The sequence below is a fragment of the Saccostrea cucullata genome, unplaced genomic scaffold, assembly GCF_032062105.1.
Source record: "Saccostrea cucullata isolate Sc308-1 unplaced genomic scaffold, CSIRO_AGI_Scuc_v1 ctg461, whole genome shotgun sequence".
In the NCBI taxonomy this organism is placed as follows: domain Eukaryota; kingdom Metazoa; phylum Mollusca; class Bivalvia; order Ostreida; family Ostreidae; genus Saccostrea; species Saccostrea cuccullata.
In genome coordinates, this window is record NW_026927825.1 from 266477 (window position 1) to 280433 (window position 13957).

The window sequence follows — 13957 nt, forward strand, 5'->3', positions numbered from 1 at the left end:
TGTAAAAAATCCCTGCATCCGCACTTTCGACCTACTAGTATTACAGAAATGTTTTCTGTAGATATTTTTGAAATATGCTCTTGTTTATTGGAATTACGCTCTGCACTGACTCTTTTTAAACAGTCTTTAAACAATTCAGCTAAAGTTTATGATATATAGAGCGTAACATCATACACTAGGAAGAAGGATCCGTATTGAATGGAACAACTGTGGTATAATTGCTGTGTTAAAAAAAACCAATCCTGTACGTTCTTTTATTGAGGACATTTTGTTAAACAGGCCTGTGAGCTTTTTTGTCTGAACTGTCATATGTAAACCAAGTTTACTGGTAATCAATATACGGAATCCAAATATTCATGAACCGTCTGACCAATTCAGCTATTTTACAGAGGAGTTACGAAATACTGGTTTAAATCACCTGACTGACATAGTTGCATGTCACAAGGTGACGGTTACTCTTAATTTGACTGACATACCCACAGTCGTAGAGGAGTGCAGGTATTTATGTGTATATTTAGTATTTTAAGTAATTCATCATTTTAGAGAAATGCTTTTTAACTGAAATTACTTCTTTCATTTATAGGCACATGTTTTTTTTTATGAAATACTATTACTTGAAGTTATATTTCATCATTGAAAAGAGACTTTATTATGGATGAATGTCTTCCAAATACATGTAGTACAGTAAAACAAGCAACATACAACTGTAAAAAGAATACATATACAAGCGATGAGAGAAAAAGATACCGTTACTGAGTACATTGTTTATTTGAGAATTTTTTTAAATCAACTTTTCATAATCAATTTTGGCAGTGAACTTACACTTTATTGTGATTGTAATCAAGCCAACAGGTTCACTGCTTGGTTTACAGGAGATAAAAGACATTTCTTTAGGATACATGTAAGACTAATTTCGATTGTTTTACTCCCATTCCGCGAAGGGGGGGGGGAGTTACCATAAAATTTACAATTTTTATATCCTTTTCCTATAAATGCTTTACATATATGCAAAACTTGATTGAAATTTGTTATACATAAGTGATTCAAGACATGAAGTTGAAATTTTCGGAAGTTAACAACCGACTCACCGCGCACGACTACAGGCAAAAATGGATAGCAAAAATTCTTTGTGAAAGCTTTTGTGATTGAAACTCTTTTCCGTACCATAACTGGCTGGTTCAATATGTAGCGGTAAAGAGTTGTTTTCGGCGGATTCAGTTTGTAGCTATAATAAATTGTTTTCGACCAATAAATGTAGCGGTAATGATAGGTCGAAAATTTAAAGAAAAGAATGTAACCTTAACAAGTATACAATTTTTGAAGATGACGCGGTAATGTTGACATCCCGCCTGAAAAATTTGCATGAAAGAAATGGAGAAATAAACAATTATATTGTTAGCATAGTAAATAAAATGTTCCAATTGCACATGTGATCAGTGTAGTCTGCTTTATAGCAGCATAAAAAGTTGAGATTTTAAAACTTATGTAATGAAAATAACTGTACATAGAACATTACATGGGGGTCCCTAAAGGCTTTTAATAAAGCTGGTTAGATAAGGTCATATGTTAGAGAGAGATGGAAAGCGTGGGGGGAGGGGGTATTGGCAATAATTAAGTTTTAGGATATAAGATGTCAATTCTCAGTCTAGCCTTTACTTTTAGATTCTTTCGTTGGAGAAAAATGGCCCGAAACAAAGTGCTTGTTGCCGATTTATTCTCGGCTGCATTAGGTTTAGTTTTCTGTGGTATTGCCATTGTAACACCTGGCTTCTTCATTAATCAGGTAATCTATATCTTTTATGAAATATTACAATAAAGAGTGATTAGATCTCTATCTGTGTTTTGCAGAGTTAAGAAAATACAAATCTCTTTACATCTATTCTATTGTAGAATAAAAGAATGAGCATCTTTTACTTTAACTATAAAGAGACTGGATCTGACTCATGGTCAACAAAGACTTATCTAGTTTATGATAAGGAACACGATACGAATGGATTGAACCAGCTCTGTAAATTAATATCTTTCATTTCTCCCTTTCTTCTTCCTCTTATACCGTATAGCGGGTTATTTTAGTGGGAAGCTAATTTTGGTTTATTTTAGCGTTTTTATGACAGTTTGATAAAATTTTAATAGCCAAAATAGTCAGTACTCTTCTTAGAGTCTAGCACAGAGCTGAAACCCTCTGTCCGCTAAAATGAATTACGCCAAATAGTTCTCATACCTTTCAGTACACAAAACGCCAAATTTTACACCCGCCAAGAAAACCCACTATACGGTATTAGTAACTTCAGTGTGTATTCAAAATAAAATAAACATGCTAATTTGAGGAGCTTCGATTTTTGCAGCACTCAAAATCGGTACCATATTCTTCTTACGTATTACAGATAATTAAATATAAAAAATAAATATCAAAGTCCTTAGGAAAGAAAAATGTGTCGTTTTCAGCAATGATAGATGCGCAGTTGGAAAGCCTTATTACTGTTGTTCTTGGTGGAATCGGTTGGTTGATTCTATTGTCGAATACCATGAAAAAAGCGCCAATTCCAGTGATGTTTTTGACTGGTGGAATATTTCTACTAGTGGCAGGTAACAGTGCTTTGTCTTTCTGCTGAGTGTTTTAACTCCACAATTTCTAACACAAACACGCTCTTTGATAAAGTGGCGGGACATAAACTTAAAAATGCAACTTTCTTAAAGGGACATGGACACAGTTTCAGCTAAAAAGAATTCAGAATCATTTTTTTTCCATTTTTACAAATATTTAACTAAGGTCTTTTTAACGATCATCAAAAATTTGAACTTCAGTTGTCGACATACAAGACAGATTTAGAGCTCTAAACATTTACATGTACAATGATGAAAACATGGTCTGTGTCACGGGTTTTTTTTACATATACTGAAAAGAAAAAGAAACGCAGGGTAGCATAAATGTCGATAAGAATTTGACCGAAAATTACGAAAATTGGTCAGATGAGAAATTTAGTTACTATACATCAAAATCAGTATTCAGAATTACTCAACCTTAAAATTTATGACGTCACGTAGGAAAAATGCTAAAAAGCCCAAAACATGTGCAATTTGATAACGACGTGTTTGTCCACAAATCTTGTTGCATTATTTGATGCATATGAGGTATGCACATCGTTTTTCAATATTAAGAGACATTATGAATTTATTGCAATCTTGGCACAGTTTACGGAAGTTCAATGCCGTCTTGTTTTCGAATTGCCTAATAAATGAAAAAGGCAACAACGGTTTACTTAGCAGTCTCTTGTAAATTTTCCCCCATCAAACTTTTTAGCCGTTGTCAGAGAGTGTCTAGAGTGGATTTCAATAAACCGTGACGATGACGTTAACGCAAAACAGATCCATGTTATGAGCAGGTTATTCGTCCTGCCATCTCTTAATTCGCCACCTTACTACCACAAAGACAGCCATTTATAGTGAACACGATTATATTCCTTACATTCATACAAAATTTGAAAGAAAACAATTCCGCAATTTGTTTTTTTGAGCCAGTCAACTTACTGTTGCATTCCTCTCACCGGTGCATGCGCGCGCCGTTTGACTTATTTTTTTTGCGTGGTTACCCATGCTAAATATAGCCAGGGTTTGAAAGATAAACACTCTGATGAAATTCCATGCAAAGGAGAAATAAGACTGTGACAGATGCACGAGATGGACATTGAAGATAGTGAGAGTTTTCGATTTTCCCTTTTGGGGGATATCGTCATTTGAGCTTCAATAACTCATGAATAATTACACAAAATTATATGAGAATTTGGTTATATCTTTTTGAAAGATGATTTTAAAAGTTAGATAGGAAAACTAAAAAGTATTTTTCAAAAAAAATTTATTCACCTCAAAAGTTTACCCTGCGTTTCTTTTTCCTTTAACTTTATATTTATTTACCAATATATGTTCTTTCAATGCAGATTATTTCAATAAAGAAGTTATTTCTAAAATTGATTACTAGATTGAGTGATTTGCTAAATTTCATTTTGTTTTAATTATTATATTTCCGTATGTAAACAAGAACAAGGCTCGTGCCTTATTTACATTATGAAGAACTTTAAGTTCTGTATCTCCTTTGCTAATCAACAAATGTTTTTCATTTTTTTGCAAATTATTAATTGCCATTCTCTGTAACCACTTAAACTTCGCTGCCACGCATGGTCACCGATTTTGATGAAACTTCACCCATGCTTAGTACTTGACACCAGAAACAAATATCAAACAAAATTTCGTTGCTAAGTGTCTCGGTTGCTATGGCAACAGCTGGAAAAGTTTGAAAAATCGAAATTTTCAGCCACTTTAAATCCTGACTGTGGCTTAATAAAAACTAGAAAAAGCAAACAAACCATTCTAACAAAAACATGACACCTTGATGTCACTTATACTATGAAGAGACTTTTTAGAATATATCTCTAAGTAAATGGTAACCAAGGGTACATTTGGAATACATTTAAAATGCTGAAATATGCTGAAAAACACTCCATATTCACTAATGGTAGGTGTTACATGCTAAAACTCAATCATTGACTTCAGAAAAACAATGAAAATGTTTGACCTTAAGTATATAAGTATAAGCAATATTATTCTATAAATAACATTTATGGTTGCCATGGTAACACAGTGTAACCATGCAAAACCAGTAACTAAGATTGGGTTAATGCTACTGTCTTGAGGAAAAACATGAAAATTCAAGACTGGCAAATATGCATCCTTAGGACCTTGCAACACCAAAACAATAAGAAAAATTGGGTATAATTGCTACTTTGTAGTGTTACCATGGAAACAAAGTACCAGTGCTTAAAAGTGAATTTTTTTCCGCTGCATTAAGAATTAAATTGCCATTTAATCAAGAAACAAATTAAAGAGCTCAGCTGGAATAGTCTTATCTGTTAGAACTGAAGTTAAATATCATATATTGATAAAATTTGATGAATAAAACAACACTGTTGCTATGGTTACCAAGAAGGGAAAATGTTCGATTTTTTGAACTTTATATCAATATTAAACCCTGTGTGCCAACTTCTTGCATCCACTTAGAGATTGGATGATAGTCAAAATTAAAAGTCAAGTTAGCTGTTAATAAATATCAATCATAAAAGTTTTGGGAATCTACATTTAAGGGTACGTATCCAAGGAAACAAAATATTTTTCAGGTTTTTAAGCATATATTTTCTGCTTATTTCCATAGCAACGCTCTATTTAAAGAATTTAATCTGAATTTTTTGAAATGGGAAAACTTGGAGCACACCAACATCTTATAAAATTGATCATTAGTTATGAGGAAATGTGCTTTTTTTAAAAGATAGGATCATATTTAAACATACATAGTGTTACTTTGAAGGCTCTCTGCGGCATAAAAACCTTGGCAACCATTGCCAACCAAAATGAAATATCATATTTTTTCTTGGTATGTGTTTCAAGGCTCTTTTTTCTATTATTTGGTAACATTTCATCCTATAATTGCTTTTCATTTTTACGAGTATGACTTCATAAAATTCAATGAATATTTTTTTTACTTTTGAATACTTTGTTACCATAGTAACGTATGTAATAGTTGATTTACCAAACATGTTTATCATGCATTTGAGACATCTTACCTTCAACTTTTGGAAACAGTCATTAACAATTGTTTGCTTTGCCGCAAATGTTAACTATGGGGCTCTAAACATGTTAAAAAATGCCATTTTTCGAACTTTAAGACATGTTGCCATGGTAACTATAAAACATAGCAACCAATTTTTGCCTGATTTCAGTTCAGGGTATCAATGCCTTTTATCATAGAGAGTTTGAAGAAATTCTGAGACTATGCGTGCCACAACTCCTATATAAAATTTCAAATCATTACAGAGAATGGCTCTTAAATGATGCCTTAGTTGGGCATTGTAAACATAAAAATTGGTTGTCCATGTCACTTTTAAGTCAAAGACGTAGAAATATTATAATGCAGATTTGGACAACATTTCTGATTCAAACAAGGAGGATATTTTCTCTGATTAGGTTATGATGGAATGTCTTGAATCGGATTGCTAACATCATTTATATTTTATTCTTTATATTTTCAGCAGTATCAGAGTTTGCAGTCCTGGCCCGATTCATAGCCATTACTGCTAGCCACATTGCTTTAGTATCAAAACTCGAAAAAAGTTACAGTTACTTAGAGCTTTCGGATGTCGAGGTTCCGTACTCCCTTATTCTTGCTGGCTTTGGTATCATTATACCCCCCGCTTGAAAAGCGGGAGGGTATATAGTAATCGTTAATTCCGTCCGTCCGTCCGTCCGTCCGTCTATACGTCCGTCCGTCTGTCTGTCCGTCCGTCTGTTACGCTTTGGGGTACCCATCTCTTATCCGTAACTCCTCTCATACCACTGAATGAAATTTGATGAAACTTTCACAGAATCTTTATTACATATTGCCATTGTGCACCTCCTATTTTACTTTTTGATCCGACACATATTTTGGGTTTCCCGGCCACAGGAAAACATGGACTTTTTCACCACTTATAACCATAGGGGAGGCGGGGGGTATCATTTAGTGAGCTCATCGCTCACAGTACCTCTAGTTTTAATTCTAATTGCTGTGGTGAGGATTTTTATTCGCAATAAGAGATACCAATTAAGCACTGAGATTCATCAAATGCCATATGAACCGAGGAGTAACATCAGGGAATTTGAAATCGTTTCTCAGCACCTGGAGGATGAAGACGAGAAGAGAGGGTTTAAACTTATTTTTCAGAAATTAGCAATCTTTTGCATAGATTAACATTCATAGATAATGTAACCTAGGCTACCTAATTTATATTTTCCAGGTAAAGTTGGAGGATTTGGTAAGATTTTGTCACAATGCCAAAATATGTGCAAAATTTGGTATCGAATTACACAGAAAACGATACAAAGTCGCATATCAAAGCACTAAAGAAAACTTATGATTTCTTTAGACTTGTAGTTTTGGTATTTATTATTATTTAAATTTTATTCAGAATCAGTCAAAAATTTAGACCGATCCATGCATCAAATTTTTACTTGTGTTATTATCCTTAAAGCTAAGCGTCAAACTGAAACATCACTTTAATATATAAAGTTCTACCTTAGAAAAAGAATGTCCCACGGTGGGATTCGAACCCACGACGTTAGGATCAACTCTTTACTTTGCGACTCTAGTTCAGACGCTCTAACCACTGTGCCACAAGGAATAAAAAGAAAATATTCAGTGGACGTAAATATATATATATATATCACTATACATGTACATGTATCATCGATCAATTTATCACAGTACCATGTTTCACTTATAATTATGTTTGGCAATCATATCTCGTGGCATTATTTTTTTGATGTGCCATATTTTTTGCTTTATACTTCATGTTTTTATTTTTTGCATATTTTGTTTTAAATTGAGGGGATCAGCATATTGATATAAATTGTATCAATACTTTAAGGTCTGATCTCCTATCATGGTATGTGTATGATTTTTTTCTTATTTTAGTATTTTTAATACTATACTTGACCTCCACATTGGTATTGATTTCATTACTCATTTATCAGCAAACAGAGTTGTGGTGAAATTGTGTAGCATAAGAAAATATAGAGATCAGTAAAGTGATGCAAGGTTTAGTGTGTTTTAGCTCACTTGAGCCAAAGGCTCAATTAAGCTTTTCTGATCAAAAGTTGTCCTTTGTCTACCGTTGATGTCATTGTCAACGTAAACTTTTCACATTTTAATCTTGTTCTCAAGAACCACTGGGTCAATTTAACCAAAGTTACCACAAAGTATCCTTCGGTAAAGGAAATTCAAGTTTGTTCAAATGAAGGACCAATACCTCTTCCAAAGGAAGATAATCATGTATTAATGAAAGATTAATGGTATTTTAAAAATATCTTTTTCTCCAAAACCATTGGGCCAGGAAAGATGAAACTCAGGTGGAATCATCTTCAGATAATGTATATTTAAGTTTGTTCAAATCATGACCCCGGGGGTAGGGCTGAGCTATAATTGGTGATCAAAGTTTTACATAGAAATATATAGAATTTTTTTTTTAAATCTTCATCTCCAGAACCACTGGGCCTAGGAAGATGAAACTCATGTAGAAGCATCCTCAGGTAGTGTAGATTCAAGTATGTTCAAATCATGACCCCGGAGGTAGGGTGGGGCCACAATGGATGAGCAAATTTTAACATAGCAAAATGTAGGAAATTATTTATTAAAAAATCTTCTGAAGAACCACTTGACCAGGAAAGATGAAACGCATGTGGAAGCATCCTCTGGATATGTAGATACAAATTCGTCCAAATCATGACCCTCAGAGGTAAGGTGGGGCCACAGTGGCTGATCAAATTTATACATAGAAATATATAGGATTTTTTATATTTAAAAATCTTCATCTCAAGAACCATTGGTTCAGGAAAGATGAAGCTTATGTGGAAGCATCCTCAGGTAGAGTAGATTCAAGTTTGTTCAAATCATGACCCCTGGGGATAGGGTTGACCACAATTGCCGACCAATGTCTTACATAGCAATATATAGGAAGAATCTTTTAAAAAAAACAAACAAAAAAAAAACATGCGATCAGGAAAGATGAAACTAAGTAAATAAGTAATCATTTATTATAGTGACATTATAGACATTTCAGTATACATTGAAAACAAAATACGTCAAACTGAATCTGCACCCGGCCCATTGGACCTATAAGTAACTTTTTCCATTCGTAACATTTATATAAATTTACACATGCAGAAGATAATGTGGAAGCATCTTCAGATAGTGTAAATTCAAGTCTGTTCAAATCATGACTCTCGAATATAGGGCGGGCCACAATGGTTGATCAAAGTTTTACACAGGAATACATAGGAAAAATCTTCTTAAAATATTCTTCTCAAGATTAACAAAGCTTTGATTGATGGAATTAATATAGAAACATCCTCAGTTAGAGATAATAAAATTTGTTCATATCATGGCTCCTGGGGGTAAGGTGGGCTATAATGGGCAATTTTAAAATCTTTACATAGAAATATATACAGGAAAAATGATAAAATTTTTATTCTCAAATATGGCAAAATTACACATGAATGCTTTATTGATATAGTGACATTCTCAAGGAATAAAAAATTCAACCCTTCCCACCTCCCCCAACAAGTAGGCTTTTCAATACTGAGCTGATTTGTGTTTTTAACTAGCCCATGTGATAAGGTGAGCGATGTGGCCCATGGGCCTCTTGTTTTATATGCAAACAAGGTATTTTTCAGTTGATTATTTATTTGAGTTCAATAAATTTTCAATTAAACGTACATTGTTTCCTTTTAAACAATCTTGTTTCGAGTTGTTAGTTTGAAGGTTGCTTGTTGTAGGAAAATATATCGCTGAGGGGTGATCAAATACCTCGCGAATTAATTGAATAACTTTAGTATAACAAGTAGATTAGGTTTCAGTATTCATTCCGAATTTTATGCACATCTGCGAACGTTCTGTCCATGCTCGAATCACGTAGCCCTGGCGGTAATGGGACATGCTCCGTTGCATTCATTTCACTTCTGAGTCATGCAAGTTATCTTTTACAAAGCACATCAGTCTTATTTGTCAAAATTGAGCACATCGTACAAATAGGATCAGTAGAGAAGGATATCTTTTCCCAGGCAAGAGGCCCATGGGCCACATAGCTCACCTGAGCACTGTAGCTAGCAAAAAAGCTGAAATTAGTTTATTATTATAAAATTTAAACCCAAAAGTAATCTCAACTATTGCTTAAAGGGGGATATGATTTGCTCAAATTTGAATCTACACTACTTGAGAATGCTTCCGTTTAAATACATATGACCAATCATGGCTTTGTTATTCTTGAGAAGATTTTTAAAGAATTTTCCTATATATAACTTTGGTCAGCCAGTGTGTCAACATTTGTAGACTCGACATATCCCAGAGAATTTAAAATAAAAGACACTGTGCTATCGAGCCTGCTAAATTTGCTTCATATACATTTTGAAGTCGATCTTACTTACAAGGCACGTTAGGACCAACTAAGAACGAAATGACCTGAGCTGACTATGTAAAGAAATATTTCCCTATCACCTGCGTATGGTGTGAATCATTGTTTATGACTCCTATAATTTATAGAAGCGCTACTGAAAATTATGCTCTAAATACGACCATTTTTTTAAACTGATATAGCTACTCACAAATAAGTTGAGGAAATAAGGATTTCTACAGTCTCGTTTAAATTGGGCATTTCTTAAAATCCATGGTCGTTATAATGCCCATGTAAGCAAATACTTGAATGACGTCGTATTTTGGCTTTTTCTTGCCAAAATTTTGTTTATCTTTTGTGTGTGGCGGGCGTGTCCGATCAACAGGGGATATTCTCTCCTCCAATACATTCTTATCCCACCTTCGAATTTTCGGGATTCCGTTTTAATTTCTTGTTTACCGATTTGTGTTGCAATTGTATATATAGATTGATGATTTTTTAAAATCTGTTCGTAATATTTACTCTTTTGCATTCAAACATGGCCTAATTTGACTATTGATTTACAGTTACTTTAGAGTTTGCCCTGCTCCTTCGTTTTATTGGAATGTGTATGCTGATATTTCTACAGTCGATATGGTTTCCATACTCTTTTGTCCTTGTCAGTGTGTCCTTCGCTTTGCATCTTTATTCCGTTGTGGTAATTCTTATTCGCTATAAAAGAGGCAGCGAGGAAGGAAATATTGACAACCAGATGACGGAAAATCCAGGTTGGATTGGAATTCACCAAGATGTGATTACAGACAATGCAGATGTGATAGCAGACAACAGACCGGAAATGATGACATATAATGATGATTAGACAAAGTGGTAACTATGGAAGCGTACTGCTGCCAATTGACAAAAAATCTAAGACGTACCTACGACTTATTATCTAGTTTTCATTTACTAGATCTTGACTTGTGGACTATATCTCATCTAATGAAATTATACAACGTATTGTGATAACTTTTGAATAGTTACTGTTTGCGATTATCGAGAGGGAATGAAAAAATCCCTTTAAAAAATCAGGTTTCAGTTTTCAACTAAAGAGTACAATATCTTGATAAATGTGTCTGATTCAAAGATGTATTGAAGATTGTGTGTAAATTTTGCGATGTATATCATGAAATGATATGCATTCCTTTTCATAATTATATGCTTATTTTACTTGTGTATTGAATATTTTTAATGATTGGTGTTTGGTTACTATTTCTCTATCAAATATGATTTTTAAAATAGAAAAACATAAAGTTTTTGATAAATATTCATATTGCAAATCTGAAAGTTACCCCAAACAGTCAATTAATAATTAAATCCTGTGTAAGTGCATAAAGGTCAAGAAAAGCAGCATTGGTAAATTACTTATTTCTCGTTAAGGCCCTTTCTCAATTGGCGCACGAGCACTTTACAACACATTGCGATCGGAAAATTTTAGCTTCGCACTAACTCTCGCCGAGCTCTCGCATACGTTGCACGATGTTTCGCATTCGTTGCATGCGTTTTAGTAGTCGCATCAAGTCTCCTCAAAATAGTCGACATGCACACTATTCAGACGCGACCAAATGCGATCCACATTTATCGCAATTCAACTCACGAATATTAGTGCGAGCATCTTACAACGTTTTGTGTACTCGCAAGAGTGAGGCACGATTTTTAAAGGTCGTAAGATGAATCGCAGTTGTATATGCGTGTGTTGTGCGACCATGAGACTTTTGCTCAACGAGTCTCATGTAATCTTGCAACGTTTTACTATGCACGATTTATCAGCTTCAATTTCCCATGCTTTGCCACTAGTATATGTAAACCCTATATAAGCATCTCTGTTTTAGACCACAATTGACCATGGATGCTGCTTCACTCATACTCATACACAGACACAGCTATGACACATGAAAGAATTTTGATACTTTATATAATGATTTAATGATTTAACTTGAATAATATAAAGCAATATAATTATCAAGTATTTTAGACTCACGATTGGTCCCTAGTAAAGTGAGGGTACAACAGGGAATCAAGAGTTTCACAAGGAATTATGTAGAACCAAATTTTGGCCACAAAACATCACATTTATCGCATAACAAATTAAGTTTGCCTACAATGTTTTGGTTTCAATGGATTTATGATCTTAATTAATGTTCATTACTTCATATTTCATTCAAAGTTAATTAGTGTTCGTTTTGTTAATTTGTATTTTTTGCTTAATGCTTTGCTTTACTATGTTGTTAGGGTTGGAAAACGAGGAAACAAACTTATATTTTATAGTCTGTCCCACCAAGTTACTGTAAGTACTTTTCGCATAAAATCTCAAAATATATAAATACCTTGGCTTTCAACCCAGTTCCGATCGATAGATCATTTTTTTCCAACCTTCCTCCGTTTATCCGAACCCTCGAGGTCAACCAGTGTATACACACGGCGGCAAATTCAAAGTCTACGGAGATTAAACATGGTAAACTCGTCCATTAGCGTCTAGATTACGGGGCCGGGAACCAGTTTTCGAAGGGAGTTGTCGTCCTTTGCAAAGTCAATTTCCAAAAAATCGTTAAAAATTCAAGGAATTAATTTAAATTGCTTTTATCGATAATATAACTTTTACTTTGAATTATAATAAATTTTAACAGCATTTAACAAATTTAATTATAAACTACGAGAAAATAGTCCGAATCTAACGAAGAACAACTTGTGGATAATGGCTGTTGACATGATGATGCAAGCTTGCCAGGCGCAGTGTTTAAAAACGTAAGTTGTTTATATATTCTATGGTACTTTTTGCAGCTGTTGTTGTTTTCCTAGCTTATATACACACAAGGAAGAAGTGTCTACAAATGCTAAGATATATAAATATATTTCAAAACGCGTGATATTGCTGCCATTAGAACAACAGCTCTCTTGTTAGTGCTCATGGTTAACCGTTCGTGTTCAGTAACGGTCTGTATGTAAGCCCATGTATGGAAAATGAAAAGGGGTGTTTCTATGATTATAAAAGAACACGAATATGGTTAAACAATTAGGTGAAATAATACCAAAAAGAATATAGCAGCTAGTTAACTTAGTAACTAGTTTTAAAATTTTATATATAAATATTCCTACTTTCATTTTCAATTTATAACATTTCTTGTACATACTACATGCATTTGGCAAATAAATAATAACCTAGAGATCTAAAGTGCATTTTTATTTTTTCATTTATTGTAGTATCAACCTGGGGACATTAAAACAGTTTTCAATAGATGACACATTTTGGAATTTATTTTTCAAAACTTTTTATAATTAAAATGTGAATGTAATTTTTCATCAAGTCTTTGGATTGAGTTCTATAATGGTCATTTATATACATGCATGCATATTGATGAATTAATTAGCAGAACCAGGCATAAAGTAGATGAATATGCACGTACTGTTTCAGAAAATAATGATTTGTCTTGACCTTGCAGTTTAAATGAGAAAGTAATTATATATGTAGTATTCATGAAAGAAAAACAGAAAAACTAAATAGAAGAACATGTCTGAATAGTTTGATCAGCACAAGAAGTTAAGATAGACTGAATCATTTCATCTGAGTACAGACTTTAAAATAAAATTGATATACATGTAACATCAGAGGGAATCTTCCATTACCCGGTAATACTAGCTGTCATGCACATATTCAGAGTTCATATTCTCAGTGTGATCATCTCGAAAAAAAAATTTTGATTGCCCTCTCCCAACCAACTGGCTAAAATGACTCAAAACATTTTTTTATCTCCAGGAAGCAATTAACTTTTTTTGTATTCTGGAGACACAATATTAATTTATAATTACTGGTAATTTTTCTGAGAATAATTTTCTCATCTACCTATATACCAACCTAATCCTGATTTGGGAGAGGGCAGGCCTCAACAGCATCGTATTTTTCTGCAATGTCCTATACTGCTCAAATGTGATTTAACTTAATTTGAAAATTT

General features: G+C 33.5%; 1 protein-coding gene across 1 annotated transcript; it reads left to right on the forward strand.

Annotated features, from left to right (window-relative positions):
• Positions 1–1676: 1676 nt before the first annotated feature.
• On the forward strand, positions 1677–10830 carry LOC134275587 (uncharacterized). Its single transcript, XM_062757853.1, has 4 exons — positions 1677–1783; positions 1891–2008; positions 2446–2586; positions 10538–10830. Exons 1-4 carry the CDS (start codon positions 1682–1684, stop codon positions 10828–10830), a joined length of 654 nt encoding a protein of 217 aa, XP_062613837.1. The 5' UTR covers positions 1677–1681.
• The last annotated feature ends 3127 nt before the right edge of the window (positions 10831–13957 follow it).